Raw genomic sequence first — 21645 nt, 5'->3', positions numbered from 1 at the left:
GTGGGAGCCCTGGCTGAAGGGCGGGCCTCCCTGCGGAAAGCGACGTCACGGCCGCTCCCGCAGTGTGAATGAATCAAAATGCCTGGGTGACCGCGGCCTCCCCGGCGGCCGGCACGCGAAGGGTGGAGGGGGAAGGGGAGAGAACGGGCGGGGGAAGGAGGAGGGGAAAGAGCCAGGGCTGCAGCAACAGCGTCTCCTCTACCCGGGATGTGCACCAACCCCGGAGAGCGAGATCAAAGGGATTTGAAACAGACTGAGGACTGGCGGGGGGAGGGGACCGGCCAGCCTGTGGAGTCCTCCCGGAGAGGCCGAGGGCCCGGCTTCCACTGTGACTTCAGCGGCCTGCTTGGGTTTCTTATCATTATTTTCAAATTTCGGAACCCAGCTAGAGGGAGAGAGCCAGAGATCTCCGTAGACTGCGACTCGCTGGCTCTTGCTCCAAGATGATGCAGAGCGCGGCGGTCCCCGCGGAGGGGGCTGTCCAGGGGCTCCCGGAGATGCTCGGTGTGCCGATGCAACGTAAGACAACCTCCTTTCTCGCTGATTTAATTTGATAACAAGACAGCTAACAGCCTCAGCTGGTGCTGGGCGGGCCGGACGCTGCTCATGGCCCTGGCCAGGAAGGGCCGGTGGCCGGGGCGCAGAGGCGGTCACCGGGCAGGGGCACCAGCCAGAGTGCGTTTGAAGGGCCTGGCTCTTTACTGTTAGGGGCCGAAGGTGAAAGCTTCCTGGACCATACTCGAGGAGGGCCCAGGGTACCGAAACCCGCATCTTCAGTCCATGGCTTTTCTGGGAATGCCGGGGAGAGTGCTGTTTGGGGACATCAGTGGGGTTCGAGCTGCAGGCCAGGCCTGAGGGCAAGGGTGGTCCCCTACCTCATCCCTCATCCCTAGGTGGCGGTCAAAGCTCGCCGGACCTCTAGTGCAACTTCACCCCGGCTGGCGGGAAGTTGGAGAGCGCATCCCCCGCCCCCCGGGGCTGGCGGCGCGGAAGCACCGGCCACAAGTCTGAGCCGCCCGCGCTCCCGGGCCAGAGTGTCTGGTGCGTCCCCAGCCGCTGCTGCCCGCGGCACTCGCCGCCTGGGGGACCTACTGCTTCTTGTGAGGGAATCTGCTCACCACATTCCAGTTACCCAAGGAATGCAGAGGAGGGAGAAACGCCGAGACGAAGTTGTGAACTCGGGGTTCAGCCTTCGCGCAGGCGAGGGCAGGCCATCAGGGTGGCCCGGATTTGGAGGGGGGAGAGGCTGAGGTGTGTGCGCGCTTGGCCAGCCCTCTCGCTTTCTTCCCGCGCCTGAAATTGGCAAGGCGTCGCGAGCTTGGGGCGTGTTTGTCCCTAGGTCTTTCTGTGTGTATGAATGTGCGCACGCACAGATTTTCCCGTAGGGAATCTGTCTGTCTCTCACTCGGAAACCAAGAGTCCGCGAGATTGAATATGTGCGGAGACCGAAACAGGTCCCCAAGTGTCGCGCGCGCTCGTGGCGGGTGCAGCCTAAGTCCTGCCCCTCTGGCTGGTGCGTTCAGCAGAGCGCCCCGGGGCACCGTGGAGAGAAGAAGGGTTTTCTCGCTCTGCTTGCCAAGGGGTTGTACTTCCGCCTGCGACTTCTTTAGTGGTGCTGTAGCTACGGTATTTTTTTTTTTTTTTTTTAAGAGCAGGCTCACCGAGGGGATTGTGACCGCCTACGAACTAGGGCGCACCAGCGCGCCCTCCTGCGCCCCGGTTCTCCATCGCAGGATTTCTGTCCTGGTCATACCTCAAAGGACAGGCTGGAAAGCCAGTGCCCTGGGCTTCCCTGGGAAGTTTTTGGGAAGGGATTAAAAGAGGATAGCTTAATTCAAGCCTATCTAGATGTTTCTTCCCTATATCCTAGAGTTATTCTTTGAGTCTTTTCGCGTCAACTGTTGGCAGTTTCAACTCTGTGCTGAGTCTTGGGGAATTTACTGCTAAGGTGTTCTGTGGGAGGCGTTGGAGGTTCATGCTGCCTCGCCCCACACCCGGTGCCCCAGTTTGAAGAGATGCAGTGGGCTTTCAGCCTCTGCACAAACAGAAACACAAATTTGGCAAAGGTGCCCAAGTCCTTAAGCTGCCTGAAGCTGTGCAGGAGGGGAGTGCAGAGTGGGGCAAAGGTGCACATGTGTGATTGTGACCTTGGTAGCCGGTGGGTGGTCTGGGCTCCAATTCTTTGATAAGGAGGTGACCTGTTAGGAACAACGAAGTACCCTATCCTTTTGGGGGTATACTGGGCTGTGTGGGGTTATCTTAATTTTTGCTTGTCTTGCTCAGAGACAACTTTGATGTTGGTCCTCAGGCACTCAAAATGCCCAGAATTTGGCTCCAGAGCTACAGTTTGCCAAGGCTCTAGGTCTGGGTTCAAACTGTGGAACACTAAAGAGGTAAAGAAAGGAATCCTTATCTCAGGGTGGCCCACAAGGTAAAGTCATAACAAGGGTGGGTGATCAGTGCTCTCTTTTGTCTTTCCTCAGTTCAGTGGCCCATGGGCCTCAGGGGGAGAGAAAGATAATCAGCTGGAGGAGAAACCAGTCAAAATTGAGGGTCCCAATCCCTAAAGACCTTGGAATGTTTTTATTTTCCTTTTTAAAAAAAATCTCCCTCCCCCCCACCACCTTTTGAAATGTATGTGGATTTATATTCCTTTCCTTACAGCAGACCTGACCACTGGCTGTTAAACTCTTGGGGCTGGGACTGGAGGACAGGTGGGGTGTGGTTCCTCACTCCGGTATACCGAACTATTCTCTTTCCTGGGTTGGGCCCTGGGGCCTAAGACCTCAGTGTGGGGGTGGGGTAGGGAGCGTGTCTAGGGGGAGCATACCCATGGACCTCAGGAGACAGAAAGGTAATCCCAGGACTCTCAACCCTGGGTTGGAAGGACAAGGAAATACTCTCCCAGGGGTCCCTCCGACCTGCCAACCAGAAGGTTGGTATTGAGCCCCTCCCCTTAGATTCTGCTTCTTCATCACCTGAGCCACCACAAACAGAGCACAGGTCTAGGGATCCCCTAATCTCCGCCTTTGGTGTCCTTACATCTAGGGGAGTTTTGGAAGAATTTAAAATCCAGTTTGTTTCGGTGGCAGTCGGAATATTCTTTCGTTTATTTGAGGATGAGCGAAATTCATTCCCTTCAGGAAAACGTTACCAAGTAATGTAATAATTTCTCTCCCTTCGCCAGTTTCTGCCCACATTCTGCCCTCTTCCTCCCACTCTGCCCCCGCCTCCCGCCACCGCTGGCTCCTGGTTAGCTCCTTCGCCCTCGCGGTGCTGCTGTTCCCAGAGGTGGCGCGGACCCCTCCTGGAGCAGCGGGGTCCCTCCTGCGCACCGCTCGGACTAGCTCCAGCTGCTCCAGCCGCTCGAAGGGCATCGGCCGGGAGAGCTCAGAAAGAACTGGGCGGAGGAGGCTGAGAGCTGGTCCCCCACCCCCTTCCACACACCGCGCCTCTTAGATCGCGGTTTGGTTACCAGGTCCCGCCACCGCCTCCTAAGGAACTCCCCCGCCTTGCTCAGGATGACGGCCAGCGCTCTGTCCCAAGGAGCCCGACGGGTCACTTCCAGGACGCACCAAGGGCCCTTTGAAAGGGTTCGGTGTCCTTCTGGGGGCGGTATGGGTAGGTTTGGAAAGGGACTTCATCTTAAACTCCTACTTGGCCCACGTTTTGGGGTCGTAGCTTGTGGTCGCAGCGCGCTCTCTATCTCTGATCTCTTTATTTATCTCTGTTTCCGGGCACAGCCTGCCTCTGTGCCGGTGGTCCTTGTCGCCTCTTTCAGGCTGTAGGGATGCCGAGGTCCAAGTTCTCAGGGCGCCTGCCGTCGGACAGCGCTCGGTGCGGTGAGTGCTTCCCGAGCCACCTCCGAAGCTGCCTTCTCGGAACCGAGCGTTGCCCTCCGTGCTTCTGGCTTGTGTTGGCCCCTCTTGTCCGCTAAGGAGACTCAGAAAAATACGGGGTGTATGGGAAGGTGGGGCGTTTATGCGCCTTTTGCACTCAGTTTTGACCCATCTTCCAGGCATCTGCCCAGGCACCAAAAGAAAGAACAACTGCCACCCGCAGCACAGCAGCGCTGGTCGGAGTGTGGCAACCTCCGTGGGAGAAAGGAGAAACCTGCCAGGTCCCTCCCGGGGTGGTAAATGGAAAGGCGGCCCCAGGTGACTGCCATCCATCCCCTTGTTTGTCTCCTAAAATGACTACTGCCTGCAAGCCCTTAGGAATCCCGAAGCTTTGGGAAAAGGCTACTTCATTCATTTTGTATTTGGTAGGCTCTGGGTGAGGCACTTCTCTTGGGCGTCGCATTACCCCTTTTCCCCTTCCTGTGACTCATTCTGGGTGCGTGGGGACAAACCTACTAGCGCAGGTCGCCTGGCAAGTTCTGGTCCCCCACGGTGTTTATCATCCTGCTTGGGGATTTCTTGGGGACTAATTTCCCAGGCCAGGGCTTCTCTTAAACTCTGGGGTGAGCCTCTTCTCTCTGATGCCTTGTCTCATGGTTCAGGAAAAACCCGCGACAACATAATTTATGTGTATATGTGAATAAAGAGGCTAACCGATTCCAATACACAATTTCAAACAGCAACTGGGGCATCACAGACCTCCCGCCCCAACTCACCCAAATATTCTTGGGCACAAGCCAGTTTTAAAGGCCAGGCTAGCTATCCCCGCCGGCCGATTTAAGCCTGGTGGGTTGGGGTTCGGATTCTCTAACCGCCAGGATCCGGCCCCAGCCCGCAGTCAAAGCTGCGAACTACCCAGCAGAGAATTTGGAAAAGCCCGTCCTAGCTGAGAGCGCCTGGCAGGCGCAAGGGCTCCAGTCTCCTCGTGTCCGTGACCTCGATCCGAGAAGGCAGGGAGGGAGAAGGGAAGTCTGAGAAGCCGCGGTCCCAGAGCGTTGAGCGTGCAGAATGAACGTTCAAAGCCCGACGCCCAGCTGGACGGTAGAGTGGGTGAGAGATCAGCACTGAGCGGCCCCAGTTACCTCGGAAAGTCGGGACTGGGAAGAGGAACCAAGACCCTACTAGAGTTGGTTTCCTCCCTGGACCGCGTGGTCTGGGCTCGCGGATAACCCGAGCCAGGAGGGGCGGCGTGGGGCTGGGCCAGAGCGGAGTCCTCGGGTCTGGGAGCACGACCTGCCTGACCTCCCTGCCACTGGGGCCGGGTGCTTCCAGCCCGCTGGCAAGCGCTGGCCAGAGTGGCCGGGGAACAGACAGATGATGAATTTCCTCCAGGAGAGTTTGCTGTGCACTGCCCTGGGCGCTCGCCCTGGGTTTTAGGAGGTTCGCGCCTGGAGGCAGACGAGGACAGGATGTCTTAGTGGGATAACCCGCTATGGGCGGCCCGCGGCCCGCGGCCAGGAGCAGAGGTCGCGGCGAAGCGGGCAAGGGAGGAACTGCCTGCGTACTCCCTGCGCTCGGAATTTGGCATTTCTGCGCCTAGGTCCTTTTCCTCTCTCCAGTCTGCGCGTTACGCGGGTTCCTTTTCTGGGCTTATTCTCGCCAGTAGCCCTGAGGCTCGGCTGATCTGGGATTGGCCAAACCGAGACCTGCTTTCTGACCTTTAGAGCAGTGGCAGAGACACATTTCCGCGAGGAGCCGCGCCACAGGCGCGAGCGCGCCCAGTACGCCCCGCAAGAGAAAGCCGGGTTGAAACCTCTCTCGCTCCCTTTGCGCTTTTCGCGCCAAGCGTTTGGAAAGACGAAAGTAAACCTGGTCGCCCACAGCTCGAGCCTTTCCGTGACTTCTTAACCCTTGGAAAGTGATGCTCCCAGTTCGGGAGCCTGGACTCCTCCTAGTCGGCAGACTATCCGCGCGGCCCAGTGATCGGTCCGGTTCCGTGCGCCTCTCAGCAGTCCGTTTAGCGGACCTTGACCAGCACTGGAAACGCGACGGGCTCAAGAGAGACTCTACCCAGGCAGCCGATGATGTAAATTAAATTCCACCAGTGGTGACCCTGTGCGCCCGGCAGGCGAGCCGGCGCAGGCGGTGGGTTGCACCCTGTATGTTGGAGCCGCCGGCGGCCTAAAACCCGGCGCGGGCTTCTCTCCGTGTCACCAGGGGTTGTTTTTTTCCCAAAATGGGACATTTTTTTTTTTTCCTTTTTCTTTTGGACAACAGGACGAATTGGTCTAAGAGACGGAAAGGTGGAAATGAAGAAGAAAGGGTAAAATCATGAAGAAGAAAAGCTGGGGCAGGATAAAAGTGGTGGAGGCAGAAAGTTAAAGGAAGGACGTCGGAAGCTAGGCGTGCCTCCCTCTTGACCTGCCCAAACCAGAGCGGGCTAAAGCAAGAATGTAGTCTGAATGCTGCGGGGATTAGGGCAATGGGAGCCCCCAGGACGCCTTGGAGACCGCCTACCTGACTGCAAATACCAGGGTAAATTTTAAAAATCGAGTCCTGCTACAGGTGAGGCGGAGGTGGGGGGAGGCAGGGAACCGACAAAGCAATTTCCTCCCATGGAGTGGACAAAAACACCCGCCACTGGGAGGCTTGTATTTTGAACAGCGACCTGATGACCCCGCTGACCAGGTGTAGACAGCCTCAAGTCCTAAATATTTGCATTGTCCTAACTTCCCATTTGCCTGGGATTTTAGCGCCCTTTCACTCTGTGTTACAGTCAATTAGTGATTACTTAGCACCCGCATTAGCAGGCGACCCAGAGAGAGCCCGGTGATGCAGAGGGGACGTGGGGCAAGGAGAGGGAGGTTGCCCTTGCAGTCCTGCAGGAATGGAAAATTATTTAACAGGGATTAACCTTTTTTCCCCATCCATTATGTTTTTTTTTTTTTTTTTAAATCTCGTTGAGCTTCTTGTTTTGGGCAGGGATGGTGGATATCTGGTGGATTTCTCTGGCTAGGAAATTTGTGCCCTTCCCTAGTTGAGGAGTTGTGGATGGGGGAGGGTGGGTGAATTTGGATGAAGGGACCTTGTGCCATTTATTTCAATTAGCGAGATTTATCAGGACTAGAACTGCCAGGCTTTGGAAGGAATAGACTTGGAACCAGTTTAGCTGATGAGAGGAGGAAAGAAGTAATATTGCCCACTCTGTGCAACTCAAGGCTGGAGAGAGACTGAAGCAGCATTTCACTGTGGCAACACCAGATTCATTACTGTATACACTGCTGGGTTTGGAGAAATGGATCTGGTGGGGGTTTTACTTCTGTAGTGATTTCTGCCTTTTCTGCCTTCCTGGAATGAGAGTTAACAATGACTATAGTACAGGTGGGAGCAAACGGGGTCTACTGCTTTTAGTAAAATTCCAACCTGGCTTGGTGGCTTGAAAGGCTTCCTTTTTTCCTTCCTGCTTTGCTCCTTCCCTTCTCTCCATCCTTTCCTCTCCCTTCCTTCCTTTTGTGAAATCTTTGTGGGAAGGAACATGGGACTGAGCAGGAGTCACAGCACCTTTCTTTGGAGGTCACACATCCAGCAGGCTGCAGGATGGTGAGACCCGTCACTCACCCTGTGTGGAGGAGCTGTGGGAGGGAAGTGTGTGGCAGGTGTGGGACAGTACCCACCTGCCAACTGGGCTCCTATTGTTTGCGGAAGGAAAAAAAATCAAATACAAATATGTGCTGCTGTGAGGTTTGCCCTATATTCAGTCTTCAGTTTTATAGGAGCCCTGATCAAAATGGAGTACAAACCAACCATTTTGAGGCTCTGTTGTTGGGGATAGGTGGACAGGTTAATTGGCGAAATTGAAACTGATTCTCCCTTAGAAAATGTACTTTGGGTTAACTGTATTAGTGGCCAAATGGATAATCTTCCTGGGAGCCCAGTCCTGATGCCTGCTGTTATTTTGGTGCGTTTCTTTTCTCAGGTCTCCCCACCCCCTGCACTGGCTTTAGTCACAGATGTTTTACTGCGGTACCTCACCCCCAAATGCCTTTAAAGTATAATTTGCTTTAATTATAATGTTAGGGGGTTAAGGGATTGGTTCTGGGAATAGCTTAATAGAGATAAAACTTGCAGCCAAATTAATTGAAAGTTTCTTCTTATGAGGGAGAGGCTGCCAGACACATGGGCTATTGCTACTGAATGAGACATCAGAAAACTACATCGTGGAGATTTAGCAGTGATTAAATGTGAAGATGGAGTGGAGACAGAGATGTGCCCACAGTATTTCCATACACTCCCATGTATTCGCTTAGTATGATTTTTCTGTTTTATTTGCAATTACTGAGAATATTTGATATCCTGCTGAAGGATACTAATTCTATGGCATTCTATCATCTGGAAAATAATCCTGTCCCTCGAAGTACATATTGACATTGTGTATTTCTGTTGCCACCAGACACCTTCTATTAAAACATTCTACAAATTACAGTCTTGAAATGGTAGCATTGAAGGGATCTCCATCACATTTTTGAATTGGCTCTTTTATTGAAGAGGTTACTCTTTTTGAACTAAGCACAAGAACAAAGGAGATTTTCAAAGGGGCCCCAGTCGAGCAAGTAAGACAAATAGGATCTATTGTGGGACAGATTCTTGGAGGGAAACAGAGAAAAATGACAACCCAGGTATGGTCATTTCCAGGTGTGAAGCAGGACTTTCTTCTAGATGCTAGTCATTTGTCAAGACAAATTAAAAATAAAAGACCCTAGAAATTAGACAAGATGTATGTATATTGATGCTTATTAAGCATGTAAGTGGATATAATTATGAGAGAGAATATGATTGACCTTAAATGTAATACCAATTTTTAAAATTAGGATTTTCAAATATTTTTAAAAATTAGGATTTTCAAACATTTCCTGCTCTCTTTGCTTAATGCTGTCTGTGGTCACCATCACAAAATACCATAAAGTTCAATTGAACATTTTCTCCTTAAGTTTTTAAGTATTAATATTTGATTTTTATATGTAAGCAGTGTTGTTTTTAGAAGACATTTTGAAAAATTATTTTATGATCTCTTCAAAACACCCAAGTTTAGAATAACTGCAAAAAGTTTTTAAAAAAGGAAACCACAAAATGAACTAAAAACCACTAAAAATGAACTGTCCTTAATGACAAAGAGCCAAGAAAGTCATCTAGTCAGGTTTTGTCATGGGTAAAACCAAGTCTTGGATCTCAGGCTGTCCCTCTGTGTAAGCAGTGCACAGATGAGCCAGTCACAGCAGGTGATTCAAAAGGAAAGTTGTGACCAGAAAACAGGATTTTATTGTCAGGGGTGATGTCCTCTTTGTGTTGGAAAGCTTTACTTTTGAAATATTTATCTAGTGATGGAACTTTACTTTTAATTTAACTGTACCTCCATGCTGATTCTTGGACATACCGAACTCAGGGGTGAGTTTAGGCAGGTGTGCTACGACTTGACCTGTCCCGGGGTCTTGGGCCATTGATCCACTGTAGGGCTAGTCATTCACAGCCTGAATCAATGAGTCCCCACTGAGAGTATTTCCCAAACCTGCTTTTTAAAACCAGCCTCCCGCTTTCCTCCTGAGGGGCTGAGGCCACCCAGCAGCTAGGTCTGCCTGCTGTTTTCTCCTCCTTACATGGGAGGAAGGAGTCCAAAATTCCAAGGAAAGCATTTGCACAGTATTTCAGTTGTACATGTGTTTCCTTAAAGCCCCATCTGGCTTCTCCTACAGTTAGTGGTCAGTAAAGAAATGTAAATAAACAAAATGAAGTGTTTTGGCCAAGTGTTAATTAAGACGAGCTCAAAACCCACTAACTCCTGGAGCGAAGTCACCTGCAAAAGGATTTGGGGCAAAACTCCCAGAGAGAGACAGCTCTGGTGAGCACTCATGGAAATCCTGGTCTTCAGTCAGCCCCAGAAACTGCCCGAGAGAAAGAAAGTTTCTTTCCCCTATTCTGCCCCATATGGAGTGCCCTTGGGGAGGCCCCTTATCCTCATAACTTTCACCTGTGGACAATGCCCACTTCACGGGACACTGGCAAGAGTGAATGAGATGTGAAGGTACTTGACAGTAAAGTGATGGTGATCCTAAGGTATTCGGACCAGAGTCACGAGGGATTCCCATTTGCAGATAGAGGGGACTGGAGCCCTCCTGTGTGTCCTGGGAAGATGGACCAGCCTAGCAACAGGGGAAGTAACCGTGGGATCTGCCAACAGAGAACCCTGAAGCTCGCCCACTGTCCCAGCTCCCTTTCTTGAAAGCAGCTTTGAAAATCTTGTCCCCCGAGCATTAGGCTGTCAAGTTAAATTGCAAAATAAATTAAAAAAATAAAATTAAATTAAAAAAGAAAAGAAAGCAACAAAGAAAAAGGAACTGTTTCTTTAAAAGACAGTTAAGAAGCCATGCCTCAAAGGACTCCAAGTCCTGGTGGTACGTCAAGGTTCAAATTTTACAAGATATTGTTCCAGAGTCAAATAAACATTATTCCTATCAGTACAAAATAACCTGGTTTTTTTAAAATAGTAAACTAATGCACCAGCATCACGAGTCCAGTGGAAATATCTGAAACCAAGATTCGTTTTCCCAGGGAGGTACACACTTTTAAATACATTTTGGAAACCAGGGTCAGGTGTGTTGATTCTGGCTGGAGGCTCCTTAGTGGAATTCTTTTTTCCTTCACCCTGTTGATCTTCGGTGATCAAGGAGATAGAAAATGCCACTTTTAAAAAAAATTTAAAATCGATCAAATAAACACAGACCCTCTGTGAAATGTTTCATGGTGGCTCCTGGTTCCTCAAGACCAGTTTCTTGGAAATGAAGAAACGTGAGCAGGGAATAAAAATGCACAGTTCTTATTAGATGGCACTGGGGGGTGGGAGCAATCTGGTCTGCCGCAGACCACATCAGACCTCTTGATCTCTTCCGTGTCCCAGCTTTCTAAAACTTCTACTGGAGGAACTTGGGGACTTAAAAACAGAACCCATTTGAGTGCAACCTACTGCAATACTTCAGGTACTCTGAGGGCTCTGTGTGGGTTTATGGGCTTCCCCATGAAGAAGTAGATTACGGCTACCGTCAAAGGGTCTGGACCATTTCTTATCAAATAAGAATTAGTTACTTTTCCTTTGAACATTTAGATGTCTCCAGGAAAAATGCTAGAAGCCTCAAGTGTTCATTTGAACCCATTTCCCTCTTACCTAGATACATGACAGCAACAGTGAGTGACATCAGGCAGTCCATGACCTCAGCGTCTGTTTTCAACACTTAAGGGTGTGGAGGGGACCAATGTCTGGCAAATTTGCCCTCAATGTGTAGAGAACTCTGTCAGATTTCTTTATCCTCAAGAGAACACACCTTTGCAATGTTGCATTATCTGCTGTTCATCCACTTGGGTGATGTTAATTAGAAAGGGTGTACACCTGGATATTTTAGATTTAAGAGGATAGAGGAGTTTCCAGGGTTTTGGTGGGGCGGGGGGAGGATAAAAGCTGCATTTTGGTACCGGGAGTTGAACTCAGGGGTGCTTTACTCTGAGCTACATCCCCAGCCCTTTTCATTTTTTAATTTTGAGACAAGGTCTCGCCAAGTTGCTAAAGGTCTTGCTAAGTTGCTGAGGCTGAGAAGGGAGCTAGCCACTGATTTGGCCAATGCTCTTGTGGAGTTGGGTGTGTCACACTCATTAGTCTATGTGATCACAACACAGCAATAACTGACCTGTGCCACTGTCCTCATTTTATAGATAAGAAAACCAAGGCTCAAGGAGATTCAGTAATTGGTCCAAGATCACGTTCAGGGTAGAATTAGGGTCTAAATTAAGGTCTGATTCCAACCTATAACAAGTTAACAGATGTAAAGATTTGAAAGTCCAAACCCTGCACAGAACTGAAAACTTAGAAACTCATCCAGTATCTTCGACCCTCTCTAAAGCATATTTGAGGGATGTTTCCACTCCCACTGGCTTCCTATTTCTGTCACTCCCTGCCCTCCCCACTACTTCAGAACTGGACAGCTCCTGCACTCCCCATGGCTTCCTTTCCTTAGGGCTTGACTTCAGAAGAATTGGCTTTTTGTCAGAGTGACAGTAGGAGTATGGAGGTGTGTGTGTGTGTGTAATGTGTAATGTGGAGTGTGTAATGTGTGTGCCTTTGTGGCTGGTGGCCCATCTTTCCTTGGCCACTCTACATAGAGCAGCTTTGAGTCTATCTCTCTGCCTCTCTTTCTCCTCTAAAATGACAGGGTCAAGCCAGGTAAAGCTTGTGTACATATGAGTGCATGTGTCTCCTGGTGTATCTTTATTTGTGACTCCATGTTACAAATACATAGACTGAGTCTATGTATTTCTCTGTGTATATATAAGTTTGTGTGGGAATATATGTATATATATGTCCATGCATTGAATGTGTGTGTGTGAGGGTGTCTGAGGGAGACACAGATTCTCTCTCTGTGGGCTTAGGTCTGTGCCTGGAACCATGTCACTCTGCAGGACACAGCAGGGCACAGGACTGTGGTGGGAGGCCCTGCTGATGAGGAGTGGTACTGCATTGAGTGGTTCTGCATCTCCATCCACTCCTGGGCTGTTCCAGGAGCTTGCTATCTTTTCATGCCTGGAGACCCAGCAGAGAATATCACCACAGAACACTCGTGCAGTTAAGATAAAAACTTTCATTTTAAATGAAAGGACCCCTCCTATTGGGAACTGGGTTCATAGAGCAAGATCCGTCATTAGTGACTTCAAGGATCTGGTTAAAAATCAGTTTTTGTTTGTTTTGTATCAGGGATTGAACCCAGGGGTGCTTAACCACTGAGCCATATTCCCAGCCATATATATATATATATATATATATATATATATATATATATATATACACACACTTATTATTTTTTTAATTTTTATTTTTTATTTTGAGATAGGGTCTTGCTAAGGTGGTTAGAGCTGGGATACTGAGGCTGGCTTTGAACTATAGTGTGAAATGGTTGAGCTTACTGGGGATTTGGCAGTCCTCTTGCCTTTGGAAATTTTGGTTATAACTTCATTTCTGATAGGAAACCTATTTGGCCTCTGTCCTATTCAGGCTCTTTGGATTATAAAGTGATGATAATAATGATGTGTGGTAGACCCCCCAAAAAATGTTTATATTGTCGCTCTTGAAAATTTTCTAGAGATGCACCTTTCTTAGAAATCATGTGGGGGCCACGCGACTGAACTGTGCGGCCTGCGTTCATAGGTCTTTACCCCCTCACAGGTAGGAAGGGGGCTGAGCTTGCCAGGTGCCACTAACAAGATGGCACTGGGAGCTGGTGGAAGGGACTCAGGGATGGGGTTCCTGCTTCCAGCCCTCCCCTGGGCACTGGAGGACGTGCCATGATACCTGTGTATTCTGCACAGATAACTAAATGTGTGCCTCAAACATTTCCATCTCCCACAAGTTAGTGGCTCATGTCCTTGTCACTATACATGGAGGGGTTCCAAGATGCCTCTCTGCCTCCTCCATTTCCCCTCTGTAAAGTGTCAGGGTCAAACCAGGTGAGGTGATGGTTCAGGACCCTTGGGTGCAGGGAGGGGGCTTAGTCCACCTCAGGGGAAACACCAGCTCTGTCTGTTCACATCTGGTTCCCTGGCTGTGGGACCTTGGGCACACTGCCTGACCTCTACAGGCTGCTCCTTATCTGTGAGATAGGGACGGCCATGCCTTCTCACTGAATTGTGTGGATCAGCGAGTTAACAGACATTCAAGCCCTGGCATAGCTCACAGCAGGCTCTTGGTGCCCAGCTTCCTGTTATTTTTTAAATATATATATATTTAGTTTTCAATGGATCTTTATTTTTATTTATTTTTATATGGTGCTGAGAATCGAACCCAGTGCCTCACACATGCTAGGCGAGCGCTCTACCACTGAGCGCTCTACCACTGAGCGCTCTACCACAGCCCCAGCCCCAGCTTCCCCGTTATTACTGTGTATTGTGGAAGCTCTTTCTAAATTATCTTAAAACAAACAAACAATCATCTCTCAACCAATCAACCGTGGAATACAGTGGGAAAGGTTTTTATTTTTTAACTCAAAGTCACCCTTAGTGTATGTCTTACCTTTGTGCCAACCCCCAGGGCCCACTTTGGTCCCAAGGCCCACTTTGGTTGCGTGAGGACCCCTAGTTTGGGCAGCCCACCGTGACCTGGCAGAAACGTGGCTCCAAGCTGAGAGGACTGTCTGTCTGCTTTAGTGTTGGGGTCTGGGAGTCAACGCTGGCCCCAGGTCTTCTCTCTGGCACCCTCAGCGTGGTTAAGTCTCCGGCACAAACTTGCTGGAGATGAATTCTGTGGGCATACCCCTCGTCTCCTGCTCTGTGTGGCTGGAGGAGAGAACTGAGCCTTCCTCCAAGGCCCCTACATGGCAACCCCAGGCAGGACTTGTGGCCTGACTGGTCCAGGAGCCAGGGAGGTTCTGGGGCCCCGACTGCCTCCTGCCTCCGCTGCCCAGGGCCACCAGAGTTCCCTGGTTCTGAGAGTGTTAGTGGAGCACCCTGTGAAGACGTCCGCCCCCAGAATCTAGTTTGCCTGCATGGATTTTCACGGGTTCCTTCCTGGATGCTTCACAAAAGGCCCCTGAGCACAGTGGGCAGCACCACCTCCTTCTCACAGTGGGAGCTGGAGCCCACGAGCTCAATAATGTGTCCAAGGTGAAGGCGTAGAGGAGGATTTGCCCACTCGGGTGGCCTGGCTCCGCAGTCCATGGTCTTAACCGGGGTCCTTCCTGTCCCCTCTTATCACATGGACATTCTTGTAGCCACTGTGTGCTTGGCACTTCGTCGGGCACATGGGACCTTCTGGACAAGTACTTGTGAATCCAACAGTTTCTTTCTCAAGGAGGAAACCCTTTGAAATGGAAAACTCCCACAGGACTGGGACAGTTGGCAGTGTCCACGCCTGCATGCGACTCCCCAGCGTGGCTCCTGGTTCTTGGCCTGAGCAGGGGGGGAAGGCAAGTCACTGGCTTGTGGGTCTGACTTTTATGCAGATGCTCCTTGTGCTGACGCCATCTGGGAGCAGGTGGGACTGGACTCAACTGGCTCCAAGGCCAGCCCTTGCGCACGTAGGGCTATTGATAGCATTTAGTGTCCCAATAGCCCATTTTAAATACAAGTGTCTTAACGTGAGAAAGCCTTCTCTCTATATAGGTTTTCACGTGTTAAAGTTTTTCTCCCAGTGCTTTGAGAATTCCCTAATTCACTGACATTTTAAGAGTTAATTTCAACCATGAACATGATATGAATGGACAAACACGTGTGATTCCTGTGAGATTTGGTTTTAGGAACTTGGGGACATTGTGGAGTGTCTCTGAGGTATTGAGCAACGGTGTCACCTTGGTCCACTTTGGCCCCAAGGATTCCACCAGTTGTTACTCAGAGGTCAACATTCACGGGGATACCCTTGCATGCCAGGCGCCTGCTTCTGGTGAGGAGGACACAGGGCTCCTGCCTCTTCAGGATCCCCCTTTTAGTGAGAAGACTGCATGCAGACAGACATGAGCAGAGTGCTGTCTATAGCAGGTGGAAAGCCCCAGATTGGGGACCTCAGAGGCACTAGGTCACAAGGATGCTATAGGTACCTTCCCCTTTGGAGGGGGTTACAGGGGAATGGTTAGAGGCACTAGCATTATTTGTTTACCCAACCATGGAAGCTTGACCATTTTGTAGATTTTGAAATATTTGATGACTCAAAATATATCAACTCTCTGAGCAATCCCCTAATAAAGATGGGATGTCCGAGCCACAGACCTTGGATAGGAAGCCAGACAGGAATGGGGGGGGGGGGGCGGGCAGAGGCTAGGGTTCAGTTGCAGATAACAGATTCCACTTTCACGGTTTAAGTGGAAAGTGATTCATTACCAGGTCTTAGGTGGCTTTCAACTCAGCAGAGACAGCTCTAGACCAAGGTTCCAGGAACAGCCCCCAGGCCCCCAGGATTTCAGTGCCTTTGCCATGATCGATCAGGACTTTTCAACCACAGCAACTCATCACCTCTGCTATGGTCCACACCAGTACAAGGGGAGCCTGCCCTGCAGCTGTCCCCTGAGTTAGAACTCAGAATCAGAGCTGCAGGGAGATCTGGAAAATCAGTGTGTAACTCCCCTGTCGCGGTGCAGGAAGGCATTCAGGAGGGATACTGTCGGAGCCAATCCATGGTACCTGTTGCAATTCATGCAAACACTGAGGTTCCCTCTCCAGGAGCACCTCAGGCCTGGCCTTATTCTCTGCCCTGTGCGGCCCCCACCCCCATATAACTTGCTTCTCAGGCCAGAGGCCTCTCCTGCAGCCCATGGCAAGCTGGGACTCACTGGGGCTGAGGTTCTCAGCACAGCTTCAGCCCACGGAGAACATGTGGCAGCCTTGAGGGTCTGGGTCATGTCGCTCCTACACAGACAGGGTGGGAAGGCATCCCCAGGGCCTGGGCTGGTCCCAGGTCTAGGTGAAGGCTCACGCTGCCTCTCCCTTCTCTCCACAGAGATCCCCCAGTGCGCTGGCTGCAACCAGCCTATCCTGGACAAGTTCATCCTGAAGGTCCTGGACAGACACTGGCACAGCTCCTGCCTCAAGTGTGCAGACTGCCAGATGCAGCTGGCCGACCGGTGCTTCTCCAGAGCGGGCAGCGTCTACTGCAAGGAGGACTTCTTCAAGTACGTGGGGACCCTGGCAGCCCCTTCCCTCGCCTGGCCCTGCCCGCCCCCATGCAGCGAGGGGGATGTCTGCAGTGGTGGTGGGGGGGCAGAGGGCCCCCCTGGCTGGGGTGGGTGAATCCTGCTGGTGAGAGGATACCCCTCATTGGGGTCCCCCTTCTGATCACCAGCCAGGCCTTGCCCGAGCTGGCAGGAGTGGGGGCCAGCTTCGGGGTCAGGGGAGGAGGGCTAACAGAGGATTTCTGCAAATCCGTAAGGAGTCCCTCTTTCTGTCCTGGTGAACTGGGGCCCCAGGGCACTTGGCTGTATCATTGCAGACTTTCAGAGGGTGCTTTAGTTCTGCCCATTCCTGGAGGAGCCTCTGTGGTGTTCCCCAGGCTGTTTCAAGGGCCCCAGAGGCTTGGAATAATCGCCCTGGTGGGAGTCAAGCCCGGCCCCATCAGCGTTGCCAGTGTAGATGGAAACATGACGAAGAGGCACTCTCCTGTGACAGTGAAGAGCCTGAACCCAGTTATTAGTTATTAGCTGTGAATTCTTGGGCAATTACTTACCTTCTCTGGTTCCTCCTTTTTTCTATCTATAAAACAGCTGCTAATAATAGTTCCTACCTCATAAGGTTGTTATTAGCTTCAAATAGGTCAACATGTGTAAAGTTCTTAGGCAAGTGACTGTCACCTGAGGGGTGGCTTTTTGTTGTTGTTCTTAGTTATACATGACAGTAGAACATATTTTGACCTATCGTGCACATGGAGTGTAGCTTCCCACTCCTGCGGTGGTGCGTGATGTGGAGTGACACTGGTCGTGTTTTCATATATGACATAGGAGATTGATGTCCGACTCATTCTGCTGTCTTTCCTACTCCCGTTCCCCCTTCCTCCCTCCATTCCCTCTGTTCACCTGGTGACCTCCCAGTGGTGGCTTTTAAGACGGTCTTGGGTCTTTCATTCTTGGGTTGGGTCCATCCAAAAAATTCTGGCTGAGCTTTGGGTTTGGGGTGAGGAAGCCTCCTGGAATAGGTTTTAGTGCCACTTAGATTGGGACTTCTCTCCTAGTATCTATTAGTCACCAGGGACCATGTGTCACAGCAAAGCCAAGAACAAGGGTTGGAGGGGGTGACACCAGTCAGTGACACTGAGCCCTGGGTGACTCAGAGGAGTGAAGTGGGGCTGTGGGGGAGGCTGCCCAAGGCCTGAAACATTCAAAGCAAAGGTCCAGCCCCCGGAGCTGGTGCTCACCCTCTTGAGACGGGAGGAGCAGGGAAGAGGAGCAGGAGAAACGACAGCCCCCGGCCCAGCACACAGGGTCCCCTGGGTCCTCCCCGAGGTTAGACCACAAGGAAAATGTGGATTCAATTTTGGAAGATTCTCAAACCTCTTTACTGGGTGTGAGTGGAAGAGCCTGTCGTGGATCTTGGAGCCACTGGGCCACCTCCTGGCTGGCTCGGAGGGTTGTGCTCATTGTCACCATCACACTCTGGTTCAACGCGTATGGCTCCCTCCCTGTGCATGTGCACATCTCCTGTGCTGCCCAGCCACCCCCACGTCCATCAGCTTTGCCCCAGGGCCAGTCTGCTGTTGGGAGAAGGGTGCTCCCTCCCCAGGGAAGATGGCCACCCTCTTAAGGGCCACCCATCCTCCTGCTCTGTCTTTGCACTTGTCATCTCTCTGTGTTGGCTGGAGCAAAGGCCTCTATGCTATTCATTTTTCTGTCCCCCACATAAGCACCTGGCCTTAGCCTTGACCACAGGCCATCACTGGTCTCTGGGTTTGAGGAACAAGGAGTAAATCACAAGCCTCAAGGGCTTTGGTGACAAGTTGCTTCTGTGTCTTGTCTTGCCAGTCAGGGAGCCCCAGGCTGTGGGAAGGACAGAGGCCCGTCCTTCAGCTGCTCTCATTCCCCTTGTCCCTAGGATCTGCTCTGCTCTGTGAATGCCCCAGGTCAGGGCTGGCAACCCGGGGAGCTGGCCAGAGGTTTGGTGCTGAATCTGAGCCTTTAGCTCTGTGGTGGGTGCTGTGAGGGGCCGGGGACTTAGAGCTGAGGTGATTGTCCCCCTTCCAATGGAGGGCCAGTCAGAGGTGAAGACTGGTGCCTCCCAAGTCCCCAGCGAGGACACTTGGATTTGCCATGGCTGTTTGGAACAGGAAATCACAGCTGCAGGCCCCGTCGTAGGTGAGGACAGGGAAGGAGGGAGTTGTCCGGGGTCAGAGCAGCTCACCCTCCCATTCCTGAGACACGAGGCCCTGCCGCCACTCCTCACTGCAGCTCACTAATGCCAGCCGGCACCTGCGGGCAGATGGCTCCCAGCAGTGGGGACGCTGCCAGCAGGAGGTGGGGGCAGTCCTGGACCTCAGGTCCCTCTCCTGTCTCACAGTCAGCTCTGGGAGTCCCACCAGGTGCCGTGTATTTGAATTTGTCCACCAGACTTCAGAATGCTCTTGGCCGAGGGGTTTGGTCACGGGAACAGGGAGCATCCTCTGCAAATGCTGCTTAAAGGAAAAAGAGGTGGAAAAGCTCCGGGGGTTTCTGGGAGCTGCCGCCCGTTCCTGCTCAGAGGCCGAGCCAGGGCTGGCTGGCTCTGCGGCTCCGCACTGTGGCCCCGCGAGCGGGAACTGCAAGCTGGGGGCCAGGGCCTCCTTGTGTGGCATTTGCTAAGCAGGTTCCTTCCCAGGCCTCATGCTCAGCACACTGTGGCCCCATGTCTCCCTGCAAAGGGTCCATATTTTCACCCGTTTGTCCACAGGAGTGTGTGTGTGTGTGGGGCTGCCCTGCACAAGCCCCGGGGGCGTCCTCCACTTGTATTCTGTGTGTGGCTTTACAATGAAGTGGGTGATGTTAAGAGCGACCCCCGGAGTTGGTGGAGAGGTGGAGCCAGGCCCTGGGGAGGCCAGAGGTCAGGACTCCCCCAGTCTTGGGCCAGGGAGCTGTAGCGATTGCTGGTGACGGGCAGCAGAGGGCGATGTTGGTGTGTAGCCAGACCAAGAAAGAAGTGGTGCCGGGAGGTGGTACTCTGTGGTTGTTGCATTTTTCTTTGGGGGCTGTTGAACTCTGACTTGCTCAATAACAGCAATTGATCTTTCTTGTTTGTTGTTTTTGCTTCACGGGTCATTGGCTTCCTTTCTCTGAAGGAAATAAAATTCTGAGACCCAAGAGGAGCGGCCCTGAGGACTAATGCATTGATGGGGCTGTCATTTGCTCTGAGCACGGGGGGCCTTTAGGCATCAGGAGAGCCCACCCCTCATGGTACGTTCTGGGGCCTCGTGCAGTTCGCATCGCCAGCTGAGAGCCAACAACTCCTTGTACTGCTTTGAATACGCAGGTCCTTTCCAGACCACGTGTCCAGCATGTCCCAGGTCCCATGTCTCCCTGCAAAGGGATGAGGGCCTGGAGAGTAAGGGGTTGGGAGAGGACTCCTGGGTCTCCTCCTCCTCACCAACGAGGTTCTCTGAGGAGCCTGGCAGCTCCCAACTGCAAAGCACAGTGCAGACAGGACAGGTTCTCTGCTCCGAGGGCGGGCTTCCGGTGCCAGCTTCGTCAGTGGCTAACGGGGTGCCCTTGGGCAAGTTCCTTAACATCTCTGGCTTTTAGCGTCCTCTTCAGGAAACACAGGAGTTCATATGCTTTAAAAGAGGCCTGGCACACAGGAGAACTCTGCAAAGGGAGTCGCGAGCAGGCTTGGTGAACCCCAGTGAAGCTCCCTTGGATTCCCGTCCTTCTTTTTAGCTGTGTGTCAGTAAACAAATAGCCAGGCCTTCCCTTGTCTGTCAAGAGCGGCTCACAGGAGCCCAGAGTTGGGAAGGAGAGAGGGGTGACCGTGGCCAACCCAGTGGAGGTGCTCCATGGATATCTCTGGGTATCCGACCCTGACGTGGGTCTCTTGACGTGCTCCCTGGAGGGCCAGGCTTTCAGAGGTCCCTCCCAGCTGGGCCTGCTCCAGCCTTTCCTGGTCCCTGTTCCCCCAACTCTCCACCACCCAGCTCTGAGGGCTTCCTGTGGAGATGACTTACCTGCTTAGAGGTCCTCAGAGCCGGGGGGTGGGTAGCCAGGCAGCGTGGGGGGGCTGAACCACAGGACAAACAAGATGGGTTGATTTATGTGAATATTTGGGAGACAAACCATTGATTATTAGGATACAAACCGCGTCACTACAGAGGTGAAGAGAGGGCGGACTCACACAGGTTTTGCAGTACAGGGCAAGCCTTGGAGGACATTCCAGGCCAGTGGGGAGCTTCAAGCCCTCCGACCACCAGGAGTCACACTCACAGGAGCCCATCCGGGGGCCGTGGGGGAAGTGCCAGGGCTCTAGGATGCTGTCACCTGGAGGCGTTTGTCTGAAGCATCATGTCCTCAGGAGTGTCTCCTTGCCCCTGAGGCCCTTTCCCTGCCGGGTGGGCAGGGATGGGTACTGCTGGGTCCCTGGTGGAATGGAGGGCCTGTGTCACCAGAGCTGTACAGGACTGCTGGGTGGGTGGGGCGGTCGTTCCCCGGGGGGCTTGCAGGCCTCCCCTGGCCAGTCAGTCTCGGGCAGCCTCAGTCAGCAGCAGGTAGGCCACACCCCTGGGTGCCGCCGGGGTTTCAGCTCTGCCTCACCACTCAGCCATCACAGTGGGGTTTGCTGGCTGCAAAGGGGACTTCACTGGGGACCTTGACCGCTTCCTTGGGTGACCAGGACCTCCATTCTGCGCAGAGGTCCCAGGACATGTGGTCACCTGGGGAAGTCAGGCTTAATCAACTCTCTTGCAGTAGGTGGAAAGTTTGAGTCCAGGCTTGGTGTCAACTTGAACCTCACAACCCCATCTCAAAATTTTAATATTTTTGAGTTACTATGAGAATCTAGTAACCTGAAGTAAGTGCTCAGGGATTATCATTGTTCTCATCAAGGTCGTGAAGGTGCATGGATATAGGGAGAATAGGAGAGGAGTCTTGGGGTTGCAGGCTGGGGGTGGTGTGGCTGCAGAAGGCCTGGGGCAGACAGGTCTGGGGCTGGAGGTCAGGCTGTGTCCAGTGGCAGTGGTAGGAGCACATGGCCACATTCTAGTGTGGGTGTGGGGCAGGAGCTGTCAGCACTTCCCCTCACAGGATGTCCCTGTGAGAAGGACTTTGAATTTCCCTCACCTGGC

At 52.1% G+C, this 21645-nt stretch overlaps 1 protein-coding gene across 1 annotated transcript in view; it reads left to right on the top strand.

The window, feature by feature from the left end:
• Positions 1-443: 443 nt before the first annotated feature.
• The window catches only part of Lhx4 (LIM homeobox 4), a 41477-nt gene continuing 20275 nt past the window's right edge, over positions 444-21645 (top strand). The window contains exons 1-2 of the mRNA XM_027935003.2: positions 444-519; positions 16357-16528. Of these exons, the coding sequence (XP_027790804.1) occupies positions 444-519; positions 16357-16528 (248 nt within the window). The remainder of the gene's footprint in view (positions 520-16356; positions 16529-21645) is intronic.

Source organism: Marmota flaviventris, chromosome 12 (assembly GCF_047511675.1).
Source record: "Marmota flaviventris isolate mMarFla1 chromosome 12, mMarFla1.hap1, whole genome shotgun sequence".
Taxonomy (NCBI): Eukaryota; Metazoa; Chordata; class Mammalia; order Rodentia; family Sciuridae; genus Marmota; species Marmota flaviventris.
This window is presented reverse-complemented; position numbering and strand designations above follow the sequence as displayed.